The sequence below is a fragment of the Rhamphochromis sp. 'chilingali' genome, assembly GCF_963969265.1.
Source record: "Rhamphochromis sp. 'chilingali' genome assembly, chromosome: 2".
NCBI lineage: Eukaryota > Metazoa > Chordata > Actinopteri > Cichliformes > Cichlidae > Rhamphochromis > Rhamphochromis sp. 'chilingali'.
In genome coordinates, this window is record NC_137930.1 from 55,897,922 (window position 1) to 55,923,930 (window position 26,009).

A 26,009-nucleotide genomic window follows, 5' to 3' on the forward strand; every position below is an offset into this window, starting at 1 on the left:
ATATTTTTATTGCATTTGCCAACTTTTTATTTATTTATTTATTTGTTTGTTTGTTTGTTTTTTGTTTGTTTGGGGGGGGGGTTAGGCTCGGAAGTGAAGGCTCGGAGGTGAAGGCGGAAACACGTGTTTGCCGTTGCCAGATCCCATTGGTTGCTTCGGGTCCGTTTTGAAAAAGTCGCTGATTTGAGGCTTTGAGGCGGAGGGAAGATTCAAAACTAGACAAACAGAAACAGTGAAACCAGCACAGGCACCACGCTACGATGACGAGACAACTGTAAGTACAAGTTTATATTATATATGTCGTTGGTAGGCTGTATTGTTTATGCGTTTTACCATGTCACGAAATGGCGAGTTTAAGGAGTTACCAACGGACGTTGACTCTCTGCTTTACCGTTAGCAGGGGGCTAATTAGCCGTCTAACAACAGGCTTTGTTAAGCCATCACATAGTCATTAATGGTTAACGCTTACAGTGTGTTTGAATTGTTAATGACTATGTATTTATTTACTTTTACAGGAAGGGTAAAACCCCCCGCAGGCATCCTCCAAAAAAACCCTCCAGCAACCAAACGGACCCAGTTGGGGTGAGTGTCCCTGAATTCTTAAAGAAGGTCAACTTGGCAGACAGCACAGATGTGAATCTCATACATTCCACTGGGTGGAAGAGAAAACATTCCAGTGAGGGAGTGTTTGAACCTAGAGTGGAGTAATTTACTGACAGAGTGAAAATTCTTCTGGACAATTTCTCTTCAACCTGACTGTGAGCCCACAGTTTCGCTCTGCAGCCATCACTTTTCTTCCTCAAAGGCAGATTTAGACTTTTAGCAGCAGAAAGAAGAAGCTTTTGCAATAAAAGTTTCGATTGCTATCTCTCCTCAGTTTTTTGGGCCAACCAAAATTCCCCCCTTTTTGTTCTTTAACAAAAACCCAACAGTATAAAGACTCTGGCTGTGAATAACGAGACTCCTCAGTTTCTTAATAAAAGTATGTTTAAAAGTTTCACCAAGTGGTAATAAGCTGAAACAAATGGTAGCAAAAATCCTACTGCATCCAAGAATGTCAGTCTGTTTGGTGGTTGTTTTTTTGTTTTGTTTTTTTAATCGCTCATCAGATATTCTTGGGCAAATTAAATACCTTTGCAGTAGTAACGAGCTCAAAATGTACCGTTAGAGCTTGTTTTAATGTGTGTTGTTTTGTTCTTCAGGTATATTGCCGTGTGCGACCCCTGGGAGCTGAGGATGAGGAATGCTGCATTGAGGTGATCAGCAGTACCACCATCCAGATGCACACCCCGGAGGGCTTCAAAACAAATCGCAATGGAGAATACAAAGAGGTAAGAAATCCGATAAGTTTGGAGTAGTAATTGATTAAAGGTAGTGAGATTATGTGTTTCTGTCATTGTCAGGAAAAGCTGCATAAAGACTGAAAACAACAATAAGTAAATCCAGTCATAAATATTGTTTGCATCGTTGGAAATTTCGTAGCTTACTCCTGTGTCATAAAACTCTACGACTGTTAAAGACAAATTATTCCATTTTTGTTTTTTCCCTCCATCAATAGAGTGCCAGGACTGGGCCTGTTTTGCCCTGATGCCTTTCTTTGTGTAATTTTACATGAGATGTAGTGATGTTGGACAGGTGGGGGCACACTTCCCAGTTTGTTGTGACTTTTGCTATCACCTCTCATAGCTACAAATGCCTTGAAGACCACAATTTATTTATTTATTTTAGTTTTTTGTTCCACACCACTAGGTGTGTCTATATATCTGTTTCCCACTATCATGTGCAGTTACCTGACTGCTTCATACTTTTGCATTCTCACAGGTCTTTCAGGTAACTGCACATGATAGTGGGAAACAGATATATAGACACACCTAGTGGTATGGAACAAAAAGCTAAAAAGAGCTGTGAGAATGCAAAAGTAGGAAGCAATCAGATTGAATATTAAACAGTCTTAACCATGCTAGCTAACTACCCAGATTGACTTATTTACCATCATGTATAAAAATCAATCCCTTCTTATTCAGTACACATCATTTTGCTGCATCTCCATATCCCAAATATAGTCTGTTATAATTTGATGTATCAATATCTGTTAAATTGTACAATGCATTGTTTATGGAGTTACTGAACTTTTGTAGATGTGGGGAACAAGGTGTTCTCAGACCGGATTAGATGACCTCCTTCAAGAGTGGAGATTAGGCATCGAGAAGGAGATATGAATAGAACTACTCATCCTCTGTAATAAATGAGCATAGCTGAAGTGGTTTGTCTAGCCTTGTAGAAGGCTTCATTTCAGGCGTATCCCCAGAAATGCTGAAGAATTTAGAAAGTACAAGAGAAAAAATAACACATGGTTGATTTTGGTCTTCCAGAACAAGCAAAGCATGCATACGTATATTTATTTATTTTATGTATTTATTTTTTGTAATCCCTTTTGGTTCACAGACACAGTACTCTTTCAAAAAAGTCTTTGGAGTTTCAGTATCACAGATGGAGCTCTTTGAGCATGTGGCGAAACCTCTTGTTGATGACCTCATCCGTGGAAAAAATGGTAAAAGCAAAGGCCACATCAGTAATATGCAATGATTATTTTAAAGTACAGTAACATTTTAAATTACAGTGACCTGTTTCCCCTCTTAACAGCTGCATTTTAACCTACTTTAGCCTTGAGTTCATTATTGGCAGCTGATTTCCTCTCTGTTTGTGTCAGGTCTGCTTTTCACGTACGGGGTGACAGGAAGTGGAAAGACTTTCACCATGACAGGCTCCCCAGGCCAGGGTGGACTTCTGCCTCGCTCCCTTGACATGATTTTCAACAGTATAGGTCCTTACCAGGCCAAGAGATATGTACGAAAATGGCACATAAAAATGGTTAATTATGTTTGGCACCAGAATAACTGAGTAATTTGCTTATTTATTAATTTAATTTCCTTTTTTCTCTTTGTTCAGGTATTTAAGACTGATGAGAAAAACAGTATTGAGATTCAGACTGAAGTAGATGCTTTGTTGGAGCGCCAAAGGCGGGACAACAACTTGTCTGTTCCTAAAACACCCTCCACCAGGTAAAGGCCCATTTTACATTTTTTTTTAATTATGGGTGTGAAATGTAAGTTCACATTACTGAGAAAGATGTGGTGGAATCTGCGGTCAGCAATCCAAAAATCTACATCCCATGGTGAGATGTGCCTACTGACTTGGAGCTTTGTTGCTAAAGAAAGACTACAGCAAAATTTTGCAAAACTCCAAATCCCAATATCACATGAAATTATGCATTCAAATTTGACAATAAAGACATGCCGTACAGTCCTGCATTTCAACAGTGTAAAAGTCATGGATGACAAGAATTATCAACACATTTTTGCTCTTACACTTCATTTACTTTGTACAACTAAATAATCTGTCTTTCAAACTGATGTTCTATAGCCTGACACAGATTTAGATTTTATTAGACCCATTTTATCCATCCAGTGGAATGGCAAGAAACGAAACATATGTTGTAAAAATCATCACTGTCTGTGAAGTAGGACTTTGACTTATTCAGGTAACCGGAAGTTACCTGAATAAGTCAGTCCTAGGTTTATTAACTATTCCAGAGTAACTTGTGCTGCTACTGCTGTGGAGAAGATCATGTTCAAAATTAGAATTAAAATCAAATTGTCACCTATTGGCCAATTGATTCAAGAGTCTTTCTTACCCTTTAGGAAGAATCAGCACTGTAAAATTGCTAAGACTTTATTTCTGTGTCACTGTTTCACCTGACTGGTGATGTTAGGATAAGTGAATCTAGTTAACAGAAAGATATTTTGGGTTTGTTAAGCTTGCATTGTTGCCTCAGTTCTGAGTATAGTGGGATGTTGGTTTTAATGTGCAACTTTCTACTTTGATTTTTAGGCTAAAGGCTGATCCTGAAATTGCTGACATGATTAAGCCAGAGGAGACCTCTAAATCAGATGGCGTGGATGACGACAGCAGCTACAGCGTCTTCGTCTCCTACGTAGAAATCTACAACAACTACATCTATGATCTCCTGGAGGAAACTCAGGAAGATGCAATCAAGCCAAAGTGAGTTTAGAAAAATATACAACAAAAGGAACACAATTCATGTGTACAGTATGTATGTGGATCATGTTTTATCTCATTAGAGTAATAGAGTAAAATATTAGGTGTAGTTCAGTTTATTTTCTATGGCAGATTAGCCAGGAGACAAAACTGTTGTCTTTTCTTTTTACTAGGTGGAATGGTGGAGGCACACCAGTGCGCCAGAACACCGAGTTGATGTATGTGACCAGTGAATATTTGTAGCAGCCTGATTTTTAGCTGAGCTTCTGCTGTTGCATACAGATGTGCAAAAAAAGTAACCTGTCAGTGTTGGAGACATTTCCTAAGTTTCACAGATGTTTTTGCTGTCATAAAAATGAGTTTTGATGATTTTTTTTTTTTGTTTTGTTTTTTAAATAATAGTACACTGACTATATTTTTGGGATGATTGGTGTGCAAAATTTGAAGCTTCTCTTGTTTTTTTGAGCTCAAGTTATCAGTTATTTTGTCTGCAAATAATTGAATTGATTATTAAAATAATCAGCTGTAGTCCAAAATTCAGAGTTACGTCATGCAAAAAGTATAAATCTGGGAGCACATTCAGTGGTAAAACATATGTATTTTGGACACATTCATTCTGAACCACGCACAAACCATGTATAACAGAGCTGCTGATGGGAGGTAATGTCTCCAGTGTTGATGAGTGTTACTTTAGCCTTAAATCCTTATATTCCCCCTGCTGCTTTTGGTGTTTGTTCTGGCAACGCTGAATGTTCTTACATCTATTTGTGATGCTTTATGACTGTAACTGGTTACTTTCTGTGGCTGGAAACAACCAGCATTAATGTCTTCGACTCCCTGCCATGCTTGGTATGCAACATCTTGCAGATTGAAGGAAAAGCAGTTCCCTAATATGATTATTTTCTAAATGCAGACCGCCTCAGTCTAAAATCCTCAGAGAGGATCAGAATCACATCATGTATGTGGCCGGTTGTCTGGAGGTTGAAGTCAAATCTGCCGAGGAGGCTTTTCAAGTGTTCTGGAGAGGTGAGTTGTTCTCATATGAATGTAAAGAAAAAATAAAGTACCCTGCAGTGATGATCGTAGATGTGACTGACCTGGAATTGCTGCCCTCTGGGTTCGGCTCTGGCCAGTAAATGACCTCAGTTAATCTTCTCTCTGAGCAGGTTGTTGAGGAATGTGAATGCTCAGTATGAGTTTTGTGTCTGAAATAGTTTGGCTTTTAAATTGTGCATAAAAATGTCTGGAAAGAAATGTGGTTTTAGAAATGGCCTGTACTGTGTTTTTTCCAGGTCAAAAAAAGAGGAAGGTTGCGAACACCCGGCTGAATAGAGAGTCCAGTCGCTCCCACAGTGTGTTCATTATTAAACTGGCTCAGGCGCCTCTTGATGCAGATGGCGACAACGTTCTCCAGGTCAGCTAAAAGTTGAACCAAATTTCCCCACACCAGAGCCCTGTTGGTAACATACTTGGATAAACCATAATTGACAAATATTTTTCTTCTTAATTTGATTGTTAGGATAAGAACCAGATAAGTGTTAGTCAGCTGTGCCTGGTGGACTTGGCAGGAAGCGAGCGAACTGGCAGGACAGGGGCAGAAGGCACTCGTATACGTGAAGCAGGTTTGTTAATATTTAAATCCTTATTTTGGACAAGTTCGGTAAACTTGAAGCAGAATTGCTTGAAGTTTTGAATGCAGTGGTGACCTTTAATTTAGATAATGCTCCAAAATAATGGACATTATAAAAGTGGCTGCTGATTTTTTATCAGTTACAATTTAGCCAAAAGTGTCCTAAAAACTTATTTTTATTCCAGAAGAATATGCTTAAACTAGTTATACTTTACAAAACAAGATATAGAAAAAAAACACACGTATGTCTGTTAACAGATTACCTGAATAGTAGTAGTTGTCACTTTCTTTTATTCATATATGACTTATTTATGTAGCATACAAGGGCTGTCTCCTGCTGGCCATCTGTTAAGACAAGTCTGTTTATATACAAGCCTATGGACTTTGATTTAGCTGGGGTTCATTTGAGCTTTAACCACTTTTTGCCTTTCAGGTAACATAAATCAGTCTTTGCTGAATCTGAGGACATGCATCGAGATACTTCGAGAAAACCAAATGTGTGGCACAAACAAGGTATGTGTTGCCAAACTGAAGATGGACTTGGATTTCATTTCCTGATAAAATATGTATATAATTGACATTTTTCTCTTCCAGATGGTCCCCTATCGAGACTCCAAAATAACCCACCTGTTTAAAAACTACTTCGATGGAGAGGGAAAAGTTAGAATGGTTGTCTGTGTCAATCCCAAGACTGATGACTATGAGGAAACCCTGGTAACTTGACCCTGCCCTCTTACTTTGTTACTTTTTAATTCCCCCCCCCCCCCCGGACATATAACATGTGCTCTGTTTGTGCAGCTGGTGATGCGGTTTGCAGAGATGACCCAAGAGGTGGAAGTGGCCAGGCCAGTGGACAGACCAATCTGTGGCTTTACTCCAGGCCGTCGTCATAGAAACCAGCCATTCAAAGATGAGCTGTCTCGCAGATTGGAAGAACGTGGTGGCCCCATAGATCCTGGTATGTGTGTGAAACATCCTGTTAATCAAAAGATTAGCCGAAATGTAAGAACACTCAACCTTTTAACAAGAGCAACACCAAGTGTGTTTTCCACTTCTGCTAATTGTTGTTATATTCACTAATATCATTGGACACATTTTTGTGTGCTTCTAAATTCAGATAAAACCAAGGTTAAGCTGGATGGCATTACCTTGACCTTCAGTAACACTGTGAGGAACCTTGGGAGTAATTTTTGACCAGAATATGTCCTTTATTGCACATATTAAACACATATGTAGGACTGGTTTCTTGCATTTGTGCAATAGCTCTAAAATCAGAAAAAATAGTTCATGCATTTATGACTATGCCTCTTGTAATTCATTATCAATCGGTCCCAAAAGCTCCCTGAAAAGCCTTCAGTTGATCCAGAACTCTGCAGCGAGAGTGTCAACAGCAACTCAGAAGAGGGCATATTTGTTTTTTGCGGAACCAGCTCCCAGTTTGAATTTGAGATGCTGTCTTTCTGCTTTTGAGATTAGGCTTAAAACTTTCTTATAGTTTGGTATTCATCTGATGACCATAAACTGTCCCTTATTATGCTGCTTGGTTATGCTGCAGTAGGCCTAGGCTGCTGTGGACTTCCCATGATACACTGAGCAATCTTCTTGACTTACCTCTTTTCACTCTCTTCCACAGCACATCTTTTATGCTGTCTTCCTCCCCTCATTCCTATTCCTATTAAATGGAAGTTTTCCTTCCCACTGTCATCGGTTGCTTGTGAATTGTATATTAAATGGCCAGAAATGTCAGGATAATGCATCATTTCTCTGAAATTACAACAATGATTTAGCTGATACTTCAAATCAACAGCCCAAATAAGATGGCTGCACAGTGGCAGCTTTTACATGGACTTTTCATTTTATCATCTCAAGGAGAATTGTAGTTGGGGATGGCTGTAACTCAGGGGGAAGAGCAGGCCATCTGCTAATCGGAAGGCTGGTGATTCGAACCCTGGCTGCTTCAGTCTGCATGCCAAATATCCTTGGGCAAGTTCTTTGGAAACACAAAACATGCAAATTAACAGACAAGCCAAACTCTTGCAAATGTAATTTCCATTAAAATTGAACAGAATTAATCTGAACTACTATTGTGTAAATGTTTTAATAGTGGAGTATTGTGTGTGTGATGATTATTAACAACCACACAATTGCTTTAAGGACTTGTGATTCCTTGTCTTCTGTAGACATGCCTGCTGCTGCAAACACTCTGATCCTCAGTCTCCCATCTCTACCCTCCTGTGAGCTGACTGACCCACATGATGACATCACGCTGCCCAGGCTGATTGAAGCCCTGGAGAACAGGCAGAGGATCAAGCAGATGCTGATTGAGGACTACAGTAAAAGAGGTGTCTGTTCTCATTTTAGCTCACCTGATACTTTTTGGCTTTGAAAGATCCGTTTTTGAATAGTGTTCTTTCTCTTGGCTCACATTTCTCTTGATGTTATTTCAGCCAACATGATGAAGCCTGTGCTCCAAGAACTGGATACCAGCCTAATTTCCAAAGACAACTTTATTCAGGAACAAAACGGCAAACTGATAGAGAAAGACAAAATCATCCAAGGCAACAAGGCAGAGATTGAACGTTTAGAGAAGAAAACAAAGATGCAAGAACACAAGGTGGGAGACTAATCCATTCACGCTGCAGATTTAAAGGTTGTCACTTTTTTTTCTTTAATATTAATGTCTCTGTTTCAGATTGACATCCTGCAGAAAACAACTAAAATCTTTGAAGATGACAAGCGCTCGCTGCAGCATGAGCTGGAAACCAGAGAGCAGAGGCTTCAGAGAGAGCTGTCAGAGAAGAGACGCATGGAACAGCGCATGCATGGCGTGATCTCGGACACCCAGTTCAAGTGGGAGAAAGAATGTGTGAGTTTCAAATATCTTTTTTTCCTTTTATTCAACAATGTATAGATTTCCAATAAAGACCACAAACAAAAAAAGACCTACTTTGAAATGTGTGTAAAATTTAGATCTTACTATCAGTTTTGCAAACAGCCCTTGTTGGTCATTGTTTTAGTCTTTATAGTGGAAGCTAATTTGTCTTATTCAAGCAACTTGGATAATATTGCATTTGAACATTTTGCAATATCCTCACTGTGCAGGAGAGACGTGTTAATGCACTGCAGCTTGAGATGCAAAATAAGCTGTGGGTGAAAGACGAAAAGCTGAAGCAGCTCAAGGCCATCGTGACAGAGAGCAAGACTCCAGGTCGCCCTGAACCTCCACCCCGTCAGACGCAGCCACAGCCTCTACCACAACCACAGCATCAGCCCCGTTCTCAGCGACCCTCCAAAGAGGACCGCCTACCGCCAAAGAGATCAGCATCACCCTCACCTGTCCCTGTATGTTGTGTTTAAAAACCATAATGATGAATGTTTTTAAGGGTGTTGAATGGTATTCTGCCCATTCAAAGTTAAATTCTACTGCACTCGTCTCTCTTAATCTACTAACATCACTAATCCCAGTGCCACAGCAGCAGGCAGGTTATAATAAACGCCTCATGCATATGATCATGTAGTCCTTCAGCAATTAAGTACCACTGTGAAACTGAGGAAATTACATTCCTGGTGAATGTGTAAGAGTTATTTTGATGCTGTAGATTTCTCAGTAGGTTGTTCTAAATTTATTGGTCTGAATCTATAGTTTTAAAAATCAAAGATACTGAATTTACAACAAATAAGACAAACTGTAAAATGAATTATGTTGCAAATAAATTTGTATCAACTCACAGAACATTTTAGCTCAGCTTAAGTAAATATACATTTCAGTGTTCATGTTTTTCACCAGGTATGGGGAAAAACATGAACTTTGTACTTTACATAAAGTGGTTGCTGCATTTGACTACATTAGACTGTGAATGTATCCCGTTCCTATAACGTCTAATTTTTGCATGTCTAACTGTGACCATTTAGTCTTTCCATTTCACTCTCCAGTGCCCAGTCGATTCCCCTCATGTCAGTCCAAAGCCAGAGTCACAGTCAGGCAGTGCTGCTAGTGATGAGGAGGATGAGACGAACCCAAGGCCCACCTGCCCCGTCCCCAGCAGAAGTACCTTTTTGTCTGTGGCTAGATCTGCATGTGAGGAGCAGGCAGCTCAGGACAGCATGCAGGGTTACAGTTCCCCTAGTACACCCACAAGAACACCCACAAGACCCCAGGCCTCAACGGGCACTTCAGTCAGCCGGGCCAGGAGGAGAGCTGTGTGCTTGAGCAGAGTGGATGAGAGAGACTGCTTCCCTTCCCCTTCATTTCATGTAGACCTAATTGAAAGAAGATACAGGGTCAGTGAGTTAGCTAAAGGCAGCAGCATGAGGTTGTAATGTGTCAGGATTTTGGCTCCTACAAGTTTAGGGTGTGGGGTACCCTGCCCCCCAAAATGTATAAGTTTTATGATTTGTTTTGTCAAGCTTTGTAATGCTTTGTCAAGTTCTGTGTTTTTGTTCACTTTGGATTTTTTTTTAAATTTATTTTCTTTCCCCTTTTTAAACCGTTTTCCTGTTGATCTGTTCAGACGACAACACCAGTACGCCCGCGTCACCGTCGTTCCCGCTCTGCTGGTGGGGAGAAGTGGGTGGACCATAAGCCATCGTCAAGCATGGACTTGGGCACAGTTTTGCAGCCGGTCATCCCCAACGCCATCCAGGTGTCTGCACCCAGCGAGAAGGCTCTGTCCAAGTGTGACAGATACGTGCTAACGCACCAAGAAGTTGCCTCCGACGGCGAGATACAGACCAAACTTATAAAGGTCAAGTATGCAGCACAGCATATTACTGATATTCAGAATGATATATTTGGTTACACTTCCTTACTCATGCAGACATTTATATTAGCAAGTTTTCAGCAAACCAGCAGCATATTTGCCAACTTGAGTTTGAGTCAGTGTGGTTTTGTAACTGTTTGTTTTACACTTTGCTCGAATAAGTTTGTCCGTTTTAAGAAGTGAATTTAAATAATTTCTATAAAGTGGTTCTCAATGTTCTGTTGCATGATTGTAGTAGCGTGCATGCTTATCCTTAGAAAGGAAACTCTTGTGATGGTTGAATTACTGATCACAAGAAGGGCTTCGCACTGTATTAAATATTAAATAACAAAGATATCTAATGGTGGTTCTTTTTGTTTTTTTTCTTTAGGGCGATGTCATCAAAACGAGAGGAGGGGGGCAAGCTGTCCAGTTCACTGACATTGAGACACTGAAACAGGAGCTCACTACAGTCCCAAGGTAATAATTTATAACCTTAACCAAAAAAATATATATTGAAATGTTTAATACAGGGCTTATACAGGTGCTTGAAATCCTTGAATACACTTGAATTTTAATGTCAAGGGTTGTTGTTGTTTTTTTTGTGGCATATAGGAAATAAGCATCAGTATCTGATGAGACGACTTATTCTTATTTTTTGGGTGTTTGGTGCAGTTTTCTTTTGTTTTGTTGTTTCTCAGCAGGAGATGAATATCTCGAACAAGTTGATTTATTCACATTTGCACATCTTAATTTTTAAGTGAAATGTGCATTTTGAGTTTATACACTTATAAGGCAACCTTTTCCTTTTGCAGTATTTTTGTGTAGTGTTTTTCTATGTTTTAACAAAAGGGGAACAAAGGCATTTAATAACAGGATAACAAAAAAACTGGATTTGCTTTCTGTCTGGTATCCAGACAGATACCAGACAGGAACCGATATCCAGTTCCTGTCTGTCTTTGACTGAGATCAACTTGACAGCTCAGTTGAGCAAAGACACATCCCTTATTCTATGACAGCAGGACACAGCATCGGACATTTTGATTAGCTTATTTCACTACTGTTGTCAGTTTGGTATCCAGTTTAAAAAAACAAACAAACATATTAATATTGTTAATAATTGTACATGCATTACCTAACGTGCCTCCTGAGTCTTACATTTTTTAAGTTGTTAAATATGATTCCAAACTGCTGAAGGTGTGCTAATGTTTTTACGTATCAATCTCTGAAGGCGGAAGAGGAAGTCTTCAGAAGGCGTGTCAGCCAGTGGAGATGGAGCTTTGACTGATGTGGAGACGAGGGTAAGCTGATTTAAAAAATTCTCCTCAGATTCGAGGCTGAGCTATTCAGAACACTTGCAAATAGATTTAGGTCCTAATCTTTTCCCTCTTCGCAGTGCTCTGTGGCTGTGGCGATGAGGGCTGGATCAAACTTGGGACCTGGGTTGGAGCATCATGCAGTCACCAAGTAAGCTGTCAACTTTCTGCATTGCCTCTGAGTAAAGTGTAGTTTTCTCTCAGAATACATAACTACAGATTGTGATTCACTCGGTTTTCTGTTACAGGCGCAGAAAACCCTAAATGCTGCTGACAGATCAACAGTAACCACTCCCCTTTATCCTCACCTGGCTGTTGTGCAATAGTCTGACCTCTGTTTTTATGTTTAGTTCTAGTGATGATATTTAAATGCTTTCCATGTTTTTATATAAATATGCAGAAGAGTATATACATAGGTCACCAAAGCATTGTTGTGTAAAATAACTATCTATTTACTCAGATATATGCCTCTTTAGTTACTGTGGCTCTACAGCTAAACAAAATTCTGTTTGCACATATTTTACTCTGCTCACGAGTTATTGTAAAACCTCCACAGTAATGATTTTTGTCTCATGTATACAATTTGTCTGATTTTGGTGAATTAAACTGAGCTTCAAGTTTGGAAAAAGTGTTTTTGTTTTCATTTTATAATTTTCTCACTTTTCTTCACTACACTGAAAGAAAATCCAATAGAGTGGTTCCTGAATTTGCATATAAGGATTTTGTGTATCCAGGTTGACTAATTTGAATTTCCCATCTAAACATAATTGAGTCTTTTAATGCTAACATATTCTGTAAGGATGTTCAGTCTATTAGATTAGAGCATATGTTCCGCTGCCCCTCAAGTGCTATAAATGGCAAAGATATGGGCACATCTCTACAGTTTGCAAATGGGAAATGGGTAGTGTGTGTGGAGGTGAACACAGATATGAGGAATGTGGGGATAGTGTAGGATAAATGCAGTAACTGTGGGGGGCAGCAAGGGGTAAGTTATGGGGTTGTTAAGTCAGAAAGAAGGCCATGGAGGTCAAACAAGTTAAAGTAGTTCACATCGCAAGTTACACCGAGGCTGTCAAGAGGGAACAGAAGGCACAGGAAGAAACAGGAAAGGCTCAACCGATGTCAACATCAGATTTCGTGCAGACACATGGAACTCATACAGGACTGACAGTGGAGAAGATGATTTTGTTTATTGCCTATGTTATAAATTGCATAGATCAAGTGAAACACAAAACAGAAACTTATAATAATTGTGAAAGGAGCAGAGAGGTCTTTTGGCATTAAAGATATATCTCGGGAACATATCAATATAAGACTTGGAGGAGAGGGAGATGAGAGGACAGTATGATCACTGTGGAACGCCACAAGTTTGATTGCAAATGGACAAGGGCTCAAAGGATTCATCAAAAAATGCGAAAATAAATAATCTGTATTCAGAAGACCTGGCTTAAACCTACTTTGGATTTTGTTATTAAAGGTTATGATGATGTCCGGAGAGATAGAAATGAGGGTAATGGAAGAGGGTTTGTAAAATTTGTAAAGCAAGGAACCCAATATAGAGTCCTAGCTATAGGAACACAGAATACTTTGTAATGAAAATCTGGTCAAGATATAGTAGCATCAGAGTAGTCAATTTTTTGAATCCGGGTAACACTGTTATCAGTAGAGGAACTTGGCACATATTTAAGTGGGAAAGTAATATGGTGTGGGGACTTTAATGCACACAGCACATTATGGGGTAACTGTAAGGATCAGAATGGAGCAGTGATTGATAGAGATAAAAAAAAAAATGTGTGTCTGAATGATGGAAGTGGTACAAGAGTGAAAGTTAGAACAGGTGCAGAATCAGCAAGTGACATTACATTAGTGTCACACTCATTGGCAGGTATTTATTCATGGCAGGTAATAAAAAAAGACAACTGTAGGCAGTGACCATTATCCTATAATGACTGAGATAGAGCTGAGTGTAGAGAAACATGACATAGGGGTGTGCAGAAGTGGTGTTTCAGTAATGCATATTGGGATACATTTTGATTAGTTAGTGAAATGCAAAAGATTGATATGAATGTTGGGGTTGATGATTTAAATTATTCTATTTGTAAGGCAGTTTTAGAGGCAGCAAACTGGGCGATAAAGAGGAAAGAAGGGAAAAGAAGATTGTATCTTGTTGGACAAAGGATTGTGATAAAGTGATTAAATAAAGCTTTTAACATATTAAAGAGGAATCGCAGTTTTCAGAATTTCATTGAATATAAAAAATTACAAGCTAAGGTAAGAAGAACAATTAAAAATGCAAAGAGGGACTTCTGGAGGGGTTTTTGTAATCCAGTAGGGAGGGAGACAGAAATACACAATGTTTGGTCAATGATTAGAAGGATGAATGGTATAAAAAGGGAGTATGGATATCCAATCTTGAGAGATGGAAAGGCAACAGCATTAAAAGATGAGGAAAAAGCAAAACCTTTGTTAAAATCCATAGTTCAGGCAATGCTAGTGGAGAAGGGCGAAGTGGAAGAGAAATGACAACCATAGAGAATAAGGATTTACTGAAACAAGTAGAAGATACAGATGGTTTATTAAATATTACTTTTACAAAGTCAGAATTGAATCGAGTTCTTCGGAAATCCAAATTATAAGCACCGAAAAAAGATCAGGTTTGCTATATCATGATAAACCATCTTAGTGAGTCAGCTAAAGATCTTTTGTTAGAGTTATATAACAGAGTTTGGGAGGGTGGGAAACTGCTGCAAAGCCGGAAGGAGGCAGTGGTTGTGCCCATAGGTAAGCCAAGAAACGATGGTAAAAATCCAGGAAATTGCAGACCTATAGCTTTAATATTTAACGCCTGTAAAATAAATGTGCAGTTGATAAGACAAAGACAATATTTTTTTCTACAAGGAAAAGAGTTGGTGAGGAAGCCAAGCTAAAGTAATATGGTGAAGAGTTAGAAAGAACAAGTAAATTTAAGTTTCTGGGATTGTGGCTGGATATAACATGGGCTGTACACATTCAGAAAATAGTGGATAAATGCAGAAAGGTATTAAATATAATGAGATGTTTAGTTGGGGTGGACTGGGGAGCGGATTGGAAGTCTTTGAGGGCCATATACACTGGGTTGATTAGATCAGTGTTAGATTATGGATGTGTAGCATATAATTTCGTGGCTGACACAAGTCTTTTAAAGTTAGACTTCAGTCAGTATCAGGCACTAAGACTCTGCACAGGTGCATTTAAAACAACCTCAACAGCAGCTTTACAGGTAGAGATGGGTGAGATGCCACTAGGAATCAGAAGAAAACAGCTAACACTCAATTACTGGGCAAATCTACAGGGACATGGACAGGATCACCCAACACAAGAGGTACTGAAACCTTGCTGGGAGGAAGGGCATTTAGTTTAAACTCACATACAGGTTTACATTGACCAGTATTATAATTATGTACAAATATATACAGATGCATCAAAGAATACAGCCAGTCAAACCAGTGTTGTTCTGGAGTTTAAAGTCAAAATAGGGAAAAGGATCAATGATGGACTGTCGGAGAAGGAGACTGGAGAAATGCTCACAATTCTGTTAGCTGTTCAGTGGATAGAAGACACGAGGCTGTTACAATCAGTCATTTGTTCAGACTCAAGCTCGTCATTGGCCAGTTTACAGTGTAGCCACTCGGAAAGTAGAGCAGATGTTCTAACAGGAATTCAGGAAACACTTTACATAATACAAATGATGGGATTTACAGCTGTCTTTTTATGGATTACGGCTCACTGTGGAGTAAAAGCAAATGAAATGGCAAATAGAGCTGCGAAGGAAGCCACAAAACATGGGGTAGTTGACCTGGTTATTAACTTCTGTAAGACAGAGATAAAGAGTATTGTAAGGCAAGAAATGAAGAAAAGGTGGGAAAACAGTGGGAGGGGAAAGGAGGGGACTCTCCTATAAAATTTAGCGGAGAGTAGGAGAAATGAGAACCACAGGAAGGAGTAGGAGAAAGGAGGTGGTACATATCGTGGTCATATCGAGAATAAGACATACTGGTTTAAACACTACACTATTCATGATAGGGAAACATAATACAGGGAAATGTGACTACTGTGGAGAAGAGGAAACTAGAGAACATGTTATATTGTCAGAAGTATCAGGTGGAGAAAAGACAACTGACCCGAAACCTCAGAAACATAAAAATGAAGCTAGATCTTATTGATTTACTGCAAATGGTCTCAAGAAGTGAAAGTTATCAGGCCTTAATTCAGTTTTTAAAAGAAAGTAAATTGTTTGGGAGGATTTGAGGGTTTTTTTGGTGGCGGTAATGCATCCTTCAGTTGTTTGCCAACCGTCAATCAAATTTAAAAGAAGAAGAAGAGGCGTCGAGGTGGAGGAACGATTTAAAACTAGACAAATAGAAACGGTGAATTCAGCATAGGTACCACGTAACAATGACGAGAGAAGTGTAAGTATAGGTTTATATTATATATGTTGCAGGCAGGCTATATTGTTTGTGTGTATTACCCTGTCACTAAATGGTGAATTTAAGTTTAAGGAGTTAACAACGGACGCTGACGCTCTGCTTTACTGTTAGCAGGGGGCTAATTAGCCATCTAGCAAGTGGCTTTGTTAAGCCATTATAAAGTAATTAATTGTTAACGCTTACGCTTCTGTTTGAATTGTGAATGACTTTGTATTTATTTACTTTTACAGGAAGGTTAAAACCCCCAGCAGGCCTCCTCCAAAAAAACCCTCCAGCAACCAGACGGACCCAGTTGGGGTGAGTGTCCCTGAATTCTTAAAGAAGGTCAACTTGGCAGACAGCACAGATGTGAATCTCATACATTCCACTGGGTGGGAAAAAAATTCCAGTAAGGGAATGTTTAAACCTAGAGTGGAGTAATTTACTGACAGAGTGAAAATTCTTCTGGACAGTTTCTCTTCAACCTGAATGTGAGCCCACAGTTTCGTTCTGCAGCCATCAGTTTTCTTCCTCAAAGGCAACAGATTTAGACTTTTTCATCTGGAAGAGTTTTATTGAGAGGAGTGCCACCTGACTGCCATCTAACTGAGGTTTTAAACTTTAAGACAGCAGTGAAACCTGCTATGATGTATGGTTTGGAGACAGTGGCACTGACAAAAAAGATGGGAGGCAGTGCTGGAGGTGGCAGAGTTAAAGATGTTAAGATTTTCATTGAAACTGACCAGAATGGCCAAGAATAGAAATGAGTATCAGACAAACAGCTCGGCTTGAGCTGTTTGGAAGCTCCAAAATAACCCACCGGTTTAAAAACGACTTCGATGGAGAGGGAAAAGTTAGAATGGTTGTCTGTGTCGATCCCAAGACTGATGACTATGAGGAAACCCTGGTAACTTGACCCTGCCCTCTTACTTTGTGTCTTTTTAATTAACCCGAAATTTTATTTATTTATTTATTTTTTCCAGACATAAAGGAAATGCTCTGTTTGTGTAGCTTTTGGTGCAGTTTGCAGAGATGATGCAAGTGGAGGAAGTGGCCAGGCCAGCGGACAGACCAATCTGTAGCGCTACTCCAGGCCGTCATCATAGAAACCAGGCATTCAAAGATGAGCTGTCTCACAGATTGGAAGAACGCAGTGGCCCAATAATTCCTGGTAAAAAAAATTAATACTGTGCTTAAGTTTTTATTTATTTATTTATTTATTTAACACCCTGGGGCGACCGTGGTTCAGGGGGTTAGGAAGCATATCTGTAACCGGAAGGTTGCCGGTTCGATTCCCGGCCTCTCTGTTGTGGTCGTTGTGTCCTTGGGCAAGACACTTTACCCTCATGCCTACTGGTGTTGGCCAGAGGGGCCGATGGTGCGATATGGCAACCTCGCTTCTGTCAGTCTGCCCCAGGGCAGCTGTGGCTACAACTGTAGCTTGCCTCCACCAGTGTGTGAATGCGAGAGTGAATGAATAGTGGCATTGTAAAGCACTTTGGGTGCCTTGAAAAGCGCTATATAAATCCAATCCATTATTATTATTAATCAAGTGATTAGCCTAAATTTAGGCGCACTGAAGTTTTACACTCAACCTTTTAAACACCAAGTGTATAATGAGGGTTTTTCCACTTCTGGTAATTGTTGTTATATTTAATAATCCACTGGACACATTTTTGTGTGCTTCCAAATTCAGATTATATAGCACCTTTCAAGACAAAGATCACAAAGTGCTTCACACAGAAATGTAGGACTGCTTTCTTGCGTTTGTGCAGTATCTCTAAAATTAGAAATCTCCTCTGTCAGAGTGATGCTGAAAAGTTACTTCATGCATTTATTACTATGACTCTTGTAATTCATTATCAACTTGTCCCAAAAGCTCCCTGAAAAGCCTTCAGTTGATCCAGAACAGCGAGAGTGCCAACAGCATCTCAGAAGAGGGCATATTTGCTTTTGTGGAACCAGCTCCCAGTTTGAATTTGAAACACCCTCTTTCTGCTTTTAGGATTAGGCTTAAAACTTTCTTATAGTTTGGTATTCATCAGATGACTGTAAACTGTCCATTAATTATGCGGCTTGTTTATGCTGCAATACGTCTTGGCTGCTGTGGGCTTCTTCACTAACCTCTTTTCACTCTCTTCCACAGCACATCTTTTATGCTGTCTTCCTCCCCTCATCCCCTCATTCCTATTCCTATTAAATGGAAGTTTTTCTTCCCACTGTCATCGGTTGCTTGTGAATTGTATATTAAATGGCCAGAAATGTCAGGATAATGCATCATTTCTCTGAAATTACAACAATGATTTAGCTGATACTTCAAAATAACAGCCCAAATAAGATGGCTGCACAGTGGCAGCTTTTACATAGACTTTTCATTTTCATTTTATCATCTCAAGGAGAATTGTAGTTGGAGGTGGCTGTAGCTCAGGAGGAAGAGCAGGCCATCTGCTAATCGCAAAGCTGGTGATTCGAACCCTGGCTGCTTCAGTCTGGATGCCAAATATCCTTGGGGAAGATACTTTAAGCGCTCAGTGTACAAAAGCGCGATATAAGAAACAGTCCATTTACCATAGTTAACTGTAGCAACATTTAAAGTATTATTCAGCCTTGTATTCACAATTTTAGAAAACTCGGGCATCAACTTACTATGTGTAAAGGTTTAATTTGAAAATGAGAGAATGCATTATTTTTCAAGAAGTTCTTTGGAAACACAAAACATGCAAATTACCGGACAAGCCAAACTCTTGCAAACGTAATTTCCATTAAAATTAAACACAATTAATCTGAACTACTATTGTGTAAATGTTTTAACAGTATTGTGTGTGATGATTATTAACAACCACACAATTGCTTTAAGGACTTGTGATTCCTTGTCTTCTGTAGACATGCCTGCTGCTGCTGCAAACACTCTGATCCTCAGTCTCCCATCTCTACCCTCCTGTGAGCTGACTGACCCACATGATGACATCACGCTGCCCAGGCTGATTGAAGCCCTGGAGAACAGGCAGAGGATCAAGCAGATGCTGATTGAGGACTACAGTAAAAGAGGTGTCTGTTCTCATTTTAGCTCACCTGATACTTTTTGGCTTTGAAAGATCCGTTTTTGAATAGTGTTCTTTCTCTTGGCTCACATTTCTCTTGATGTTATTTCAGCCAACATGATGAAGCCTGTGCTCCAAGAACTGGATACCAGCCTAATTTCCAAAGACAACTTTATTCAGGAACAAAACGGCAAACTGATAGAGAAAGACAAAATCATCCAAGGCAACAAGGCAGAGATTGAACGTTTAGAGAAGAAAACAAAGATGCAAGAACACAAGGTGGGAGACTAATCCATTCACGCTGCAGATTTAAAGGTTGTCACTTTTTTTTCTTTAATATTAATGTCTCTGTTTCAGATTGACATCCTGCAGAAAACAACTAAAATCTTTGAAGATGACAAGCGCTCGCTGCAGCATGAGCTGGAAACCAGAGAGCAGAGGCTTCAGAGAGAGCTGTCAGAGAAGAGACGCATGGAGCAGCGCATGCATGGCGTGATCTCGGACACCCAGTTCAAGTGGGAGAAAGAATGTGTGAGTTTCAAATATCTTTTTTTCCTTTTATTCAACAATGTATAGATTTCCAATAAAGACCACAAACAAAAAAAGACCTACTTTGAAATGTGTGTAAAATTTAGATCTTACTATCAGTTTTGCAAACAGCCCTTGTTGGTCATTGTTTTAGTCTTTATAGTGGAAGCTAATTTGTCTTATTCAAGCAACTTGGATAATATTGCATTTGAACATTTTGCAATATCCTCACTGTGCAGGAGAGACGTGTTAATGCACTGCAGCTTGAGATGCAAAATAAGCTGTGGGTGAAAGACGAAAAGCTGAAGCAGCTCAAGGCCATCGTGACAGAGAGCAAGACTCCAGGTCGCCCTGAACCTCCACCCCGTCAGACGCAGCCACAGCCTCTACCACAACCACAGCATCAGCCCCGTTCTCAGCGACCCTCCAAAGAGGACCGCCTACCGCCAAAGAGATCAGCATCACCCTCACCTGTCCCTGTATGTTGTGTTTAAAAACCATAATGATGAATGTTTTTAAGGGTGTTGAATGGTATTCTGCCCATTCAAAGTTAAATTCTACTGCACTCGTCTCTCTTAATCTACTAACATCACTAATCCCAGTGCCACAGCAGCAGGCAGGTTATAATAAACGCCTCATGCATATGATCATGTAGTCCTTCAGCAATTAAGTACCACTGTGAAACTGAGGAAATTACATTCCTGGTGAATGTGTAAGAGTTATTTTGATGCTGTAGATTTCTCAGTAGGTTGTTCTAAATTTATTGGTCTGAATCTATAGTTTTAAAAATCAAAGATACTGAATTTACAACAAATAAGACAAACTGTAAAATGAATTATGTTGCAGATAAATTTGCATCAACTCACAGAACATTTTAGCTCAGCTTAAGTAAATATACATTTCAGTGTTCATGTTTTTCACCAGGTATGGGGAAAAACATGAACTTTGTACTTTACATAAAGTGGTTGCTGCATTTGACTACATTAGACTGTGAATGTATCCCGTTCCTATAACGTCTAATTTTTGCATGTCTAACTGTGACCATTTAGTCTTTCCATTTCACTCTCCAGTGCCCAGTCGATTCCCCTCATGTCAGTCCAAAGCCAGAGTCACAGTCAGGCAGTGCTGCTAGTGATGAGGAGGATGAGACGAACCCAAGGCTCACCTGCCCCGTCCCCAGCAGAAGTACCTTTTTGTCTGTGGCTAGATCTGCATGTGAGGAGCAGGCAGCTCAGGACAGCATGCAGGGTTACAGTTCCCCTAGTACACCCACAAGAACACCCACAAGACCCCAGGCCTCAACGGGCACTTCAGTCAGCCGGGCCAGGAGGAGAGCTGTGTGCTTGAGCAGCGTGGATGAGAGAGACTGCTTCCCTTCCCCTTCGTTTCATGTAGACCTAATTGAAAGAAGATACAGGGTCAGTGAGTTAGCTAAAGGCAGCAGCATGAGGTTGTAATGTGTCAGGATTTTGGCTCCTACAAGTTTAGGGTGTGGGGTACCCTGCCCCCCAAAATGTATAAGTTTTATGATTTGTTTTGTCAAGCTTTGTAATGCTTTGTCAAGTTCTGTGTTTTTGTTCACTCTGTTTGTGGGATTTTTCCCTTTTTAAATCATTTCCCATTGATCTGTTCAGACGACAACACCAGTACGCCTGCTGCACCGTTGTTCCCGCTCTGCTGGTGGGGAGAAGTGGGTGGACCATAAGCCATCGTCTAGCATGGACTTGGGCACAGTTTTGCAGCCGGTCATCCCCAACGCCATCCAGGTGTCTGCACCCAGCGAGAAGGCTCTGTCCAAGTGTGACAGATACGTGCTAACGCACCAAGAAGTTGCCTCCGACGGCGAGATACAGACCAAACTTATAAAGGTCAAGTATGCAGCACAGCATATTACTGATATTCAGAATGATATATTTGGTTACACTTCCTTACTCATGCAGACATTTATATTAGCAAGTTTCAGTGTTGGGAAGGTTACTTTTAAAATGTATTCCATTACAGAATACAGAATACATGCCCCAAAATGTATTCTGTAACGTATTCCGTTACGTTACTCAATGGCAGTAACGTATTCTGAATACTTTGGATTACTTAATATATTATCATGCTTTTTACAACAACGTGAATGTACTATTGCTGTGTGATTTATTACTGTTACTGAAGGTCCGCGTCTCCGAACTGTAGTAAAGGGACCTCTGACTAATACGGCGGGGTCCCTGTCGGCTCGTAGCCGAAAAATAGCTTTACTTTGTTGTGTGGGTCAACTTTTCTTGCGAGAGACAGAGAGAGGCGTTGAAAGGCTGCTCCAACGGAACTTATTGTTTCGGAGGAAAACACGAACACGGTGTACAGTCGAGTCTTAATAGCTTACTTACAACTGGGCTCGTCAGGCACTCTTCTTGGCTGCAGTGGTTATTATTATATTTACATGCTTCCAGCTCCCGTTTTTCCTCGATGACAACTCGTACCTTTCCACTCGCCTTTTTCTCCCTCCTCGCGCTCACAGACCCATAACGTGTGTGGCAGTCCATTCTCCCTGCAACACGGACTACACTGCCCATGATGCTACATTCTTTAGAGCTATGCTTGTAGCATTCTGCCTGTTAGCTTAGCACAACAACAACAACAACAACGAAAAGGCCTCTCTCACCCAGGAAACACACAGTCGCAGAGAGAGAGAGAGAGCATCGCCCTGTAACCATGGCAACCGTAACGCTGCCGCCTGGGACAACAGAACGTAGCTGTCAAACAAAACCCAAACAGTCCTGACCCGCGACAAAATGAAACAGGAAAGTACTGCAGTGTATTCCATTTATTTCAACAAAGTAACTGTATTCTAAATACCACCTTTTTAAACGGTAACTGTAACGGAATACAGTTACTCGTATTTTGTATTTTAAATACGTAACGGCGGTACATGTATTCCGTTACTCCCCAACACTGGCAAGTTTTCAGCAAACCAGCAGCATATTTGCCAACTTGAGTTTGAGTCAGTGTGGTTTTGTAACTGTTTGTTTTACACTTTGCTCGAATAAGTTTGTCCGTTTTAAGAAGTGAATTTAAATAATTTCTATAAAGTGGTTCTCAATGTTCTGTTGCATGATTGTAGTAGCGTGCATGCTTATCCTTAGAAAGGAAACTCTTGTGATGGTTGAATTACTGATCACAAGAAGGGCTTCGCACTGTATTAAATATTAAATAACAAAGATATCTAATGGTGGTTCTTTTTGTTTTTTTTCTTTAGGGCGATGTCATCAAAACGAGAGGAGGGGGGCAAGCTGTCCAGTTCACTGACATTGAGACACTGAAACAGGAGCTCACTACAGTCCCAAGGTAATAATTTATAATTATAAAAATGTCTTGAATTTGCACCCTAAAAAAATGTTTAACATTTTTAGATGTGTTACCTGACCATATAATGTTCCATATGGTGAACTGGATTTCTGGATACTGCCACATTATCAAAAAACAGATAATACTTTTCTTCTTCTTAATAGAAAATAAGACTTAACCACCAAGTTTATTTCCATTCTGGAATGTTATAATCGTTGTGTTGCTGAGGTTTAAATATATTTCACTCTGTAATAACAGGATAACAAAAAAAACTAGGGTTTGCTTTCTGTGCTGGGATTGTTCTAGAGTACGTCTTTGACTGAGATCAACTTGATAGCTCAGTTGAGCAAAAACTCATCTCTTATTCTATTTAATTCATAACAGCAGGACACAGCATCGGACATTTTGATTATCTTATTTCACTACTGCTGTGAATTTTGTAAAAAAACAAACAAACTAGTATTGTTAATATTGTTATTGTTGCTAATATTGTTAATAATTGTACATGCATTACCTAACGTGCCTCCTGAGTCTTACATTTTTTAAGTTGTTAAATATGATTCCAAGCTGCTGAAGGTGTGCTAATGTTTTTACGTATCAATCTCTGAAGGCGGAAGAGGAAGTCTTCAGAAGGCGTGTCAGCCAGTGGAGATAGAGCTTTGACTGATGTGGAGACGAGGGTAAGCTGATTTAAAAAACTCTCCTTCTAGTATCAGAATCAGGCTGAGCTATTCAGAACACTTGCAAATAGATTTAGGTCCTAATCTTTTCCCTCTTCGCAGTGCTCTGTGGCTGTGGCGATGAGGGCTGGATCAAACTTGGGACCTGGGTTGGAGCATCATGCAGTCACCAAGTAAGCTGTCAACTTTCTGCATCGCCTCTGAGTAAAGTGTTGTTTTCAGCAGAATACATAACTACAGATTGTGATTCACTCGGTTTTCTGTTACAGGCGCAGAAAACCCTAAAAGCTGCTAACAGATCAACAGTGACCACTCCCCTTTATCCTCACCTGGCTGTTGTGCAATAATAAAAATAATATTAATAAAAAAAATGTATTTAAAAGAGCCTTTCAAGACACCCAAGCACACTTAACAATAGAATAAAACACATAAACTGAGGGAGAGAACAAGTGTTTCTTACATCTGGGGCTAGAGAGTTCCACAGCCTGGGTGCAGAGCAACTGAAAGCTCTTTTCCCCATAGTGCTGAGATTGAAAGAAGGCACAGCAAGCTGGATAGAAGAGGTAGTGCTTAACAGGTCAGAAAGGTAAGCTGGTAGGAGGGGGTTCTTGTAATAATCCGGAGTTTTGAACCAGTTGAAGCTTATGGAGGAATTTTTGGGGGAGACCATGCAAGAGAGAATTGCAATAGTCAATGCTGGAAGTAACGAGAATGGGCGTAGACTGGGTGGAAAGAAGGACGTAATGGTTAATGTGGATGGAAATAGGCAGAACAAGTGAGATTACTGATGTGAGATTTCTAGGATAGTGAACTGTCTAGGATGACACCAATGCTCTTAACCTGAGTTGAAGGGAAAACTGTGGAGTCATCAATAGTGAGTGAGAAATGATTTGGCTTCAAAAGCTTATGTTGGAGCCAAGTCCAGGCCAATATTTTACTCAGTTACATCATGCCATATTTAAGTATTTGTCATGATCTTTAAGTTTTTATTATAATCTTGATCATTTTAGGTTATAATGTAATATGCTGTGCTCCATAAATTAATCCTGCTTTGTTAGTCTGTTGTTGTTGTAAAGTGTTGGTGGATGTCGTAAAGGGGGTGTGTATTTGACCGCATGCGGAGGGGTGTGGGTAAAAGGTTAGGTAAGCAAGCAGGACGTGGAGCAACAGTTTTCTGACCGTCGCTGTTTTAATGTCATTTTTTGTTGTAACACAAAGGGAATATAAACGGAGCTCCCACCAGAGGCATTTATTTTGTACCTTTCGATTTGTAAGGAAAATAAATGTTTTGCCCCTTTTTTCCTTCGCCTCGTTTTTTGCTACCGGAAGGCATCCAAGAGACTTAACAAGAGCATGAGTCAGAAACTTTACGTTCTGCAGAAGCGGCAAAGAAGGACCGAAGGTTGCCGCTATAGGTTAGATTTAGTGCCAATAAGGAGGATTTCAGTTTTATCCTCATTGAGTTTAAGAAAATTAGAGCTGAACCAGGATTTTAATTCGGATAGGCATTCTCCAAGGGAAGAAGGTGGGAGGGAGGAGGAATCAGGCCTGCAGGAGAGATAGAACTAGATGTCATTAGCAAAACAGGTAAACTGAAGATCAAATTTGATTCCCTAGAGGGAGGATGTATATTATGAAGAGAAGATGGCCTAGACTGACCTTCAATGCTTAGAGGTCAATGGTAAACCATGGAGCAGAACACGCGAAGGAAACTGGGTTTTTACAGCAACTAGAGAATCAAGGACATTGAGTAAACAATTATTATAATTATGGATGGGAATTTAACGCGTTAATAGCGATCAATTAATTCGAAAAATAACGTGTTAAAAAATTTACGCATTTAATCGTACTTTGCATTCCAAGCAAAGGGGAACTTTTGTCAATGCACGATTTTACAGCTACAAAAATGAAGAATCAGAAGATAGCACGTTACTACGACTGATCGGAGGCAAATGTCATTTAAAAAGACTACCCGACGGAAGCTTTGATAAAAGCGTGGTTTTGTGCAAAATGCAAAAAAGAGTTTGCATACCACCAAAGCACTTCAACCTTACGGTATCATCTAAATGCGTAACATGTTGCAACAAGCACAGAAACTGTGGGAGCTGTTAGCGCTAGCTTTCTGCCTGCTTTCTGCCACCTGCATCACACCATGGTCCAGCCTTGAGACCCTGTTGCAGGAACAGTGTGACGATGCCACCACAAAGAGCCGCCTCCTCTCTTCATTGTCTTCAGACT

The 26,009-nt window shown here is 40.0% G+C and overlaps 2 protein-coding genes across 4 annotated transcripts; both read left to right on the top strand.

Annotated features, from left to right (window-relative positions):
- The first annotated feature begins 121 nt into the window (after window positions 1–121).
- Window positions 122–12,374, top strand: LOC308391497 (kinesin-like protein KIF23). 2 transcript variants are annotated; one of them, XM_080874092.1, is made up of 23 exons: window positions 122–274; window positions 516–582; window positions 1,203–1,331; window positions 2,446–2,551; window positions 2,711–2,847; window positions 2,950–3,062; window positions 3,892–4,062; window positions 4,233–4,277; window positions 4,973–5,085; window positions 5,352–5,473; window positions 5,579–5,681; window positions 6,123–6,202; window positions 6,284–6,403; window positions 6,488–6,647; window positions 7,870–8,031; window positions 8,137–8,303; window positions 8,382–8,555; window positions 8,792–9,031; window positions 10,201–10,434; window positions 10,820–10,908; window positions 11,660–11,729; window positions 11,825–11,895; window positions 11,993–12,374. In XM_080874092.1, the coding sequence occupies exons 1-23, from the start codon at window positions 261–263 to the stop codon at window positions 12,006–12,008; spliced, it is 2,703 nt and encodes a 900-aa protein (XP_080730218.1). In that variant the 5' UTR covers window positions 122–260; the 3' UTR covers window positions 12,009–12,374. The 2 variants fall into 2 exon arrangements, with proteins under 2 accessions (XP_080730218.1, XP_080730219.1); XM_080874093.1 differs by lacking the exon at window positions 4,233–4,277.
- Window positions 12,375–15,770: 3,396 nt separating this feature from the next.
- Window positions 15,771–25,105, top strand: LOC308391500 (kinesin-like protein KIF23). Of its 2 annotated transcripts, none has more exons than XM_080874101.1 (12): window positions 15,771–16,192; window positions 16,441–16,507; window positions 17,201–17,360; window positions 19,073–19,237; window positions 19,343–19,509; window positions 19,588–19,761; window positions 19,998–20,237; window positions 21,393–21,626; window positions 23,003–23,091; window positions 23,702–23,771; window positions 23,874–23,944; window positions 24,041–25,105. In XM_080874101.1, the coding sequence occupies exons 1-12, from the start codon at window positions 16,179–16,181 to the stop codon at window positions 24,054–24,056; spliced, it is 1,467 nt and encodes a 488-aa protein (XP_080730227.1). In that variant the 5' UTR covers window positions 15,771–16,178; the 3' UTR covers window positions 24,057–25,105. The 2 variants fall into 2 exon arrangements, with proteins under 2 accessions (XP_080730227.1, XP_080730228.1); XM_080874102.1 differs by having other exon boundaries at window positions 15,777–16,192; window positions 17,173–17,360.
- The last annotated feature ends 904 nt before the right edge of the window (window positions 25,106–26,009 follow it).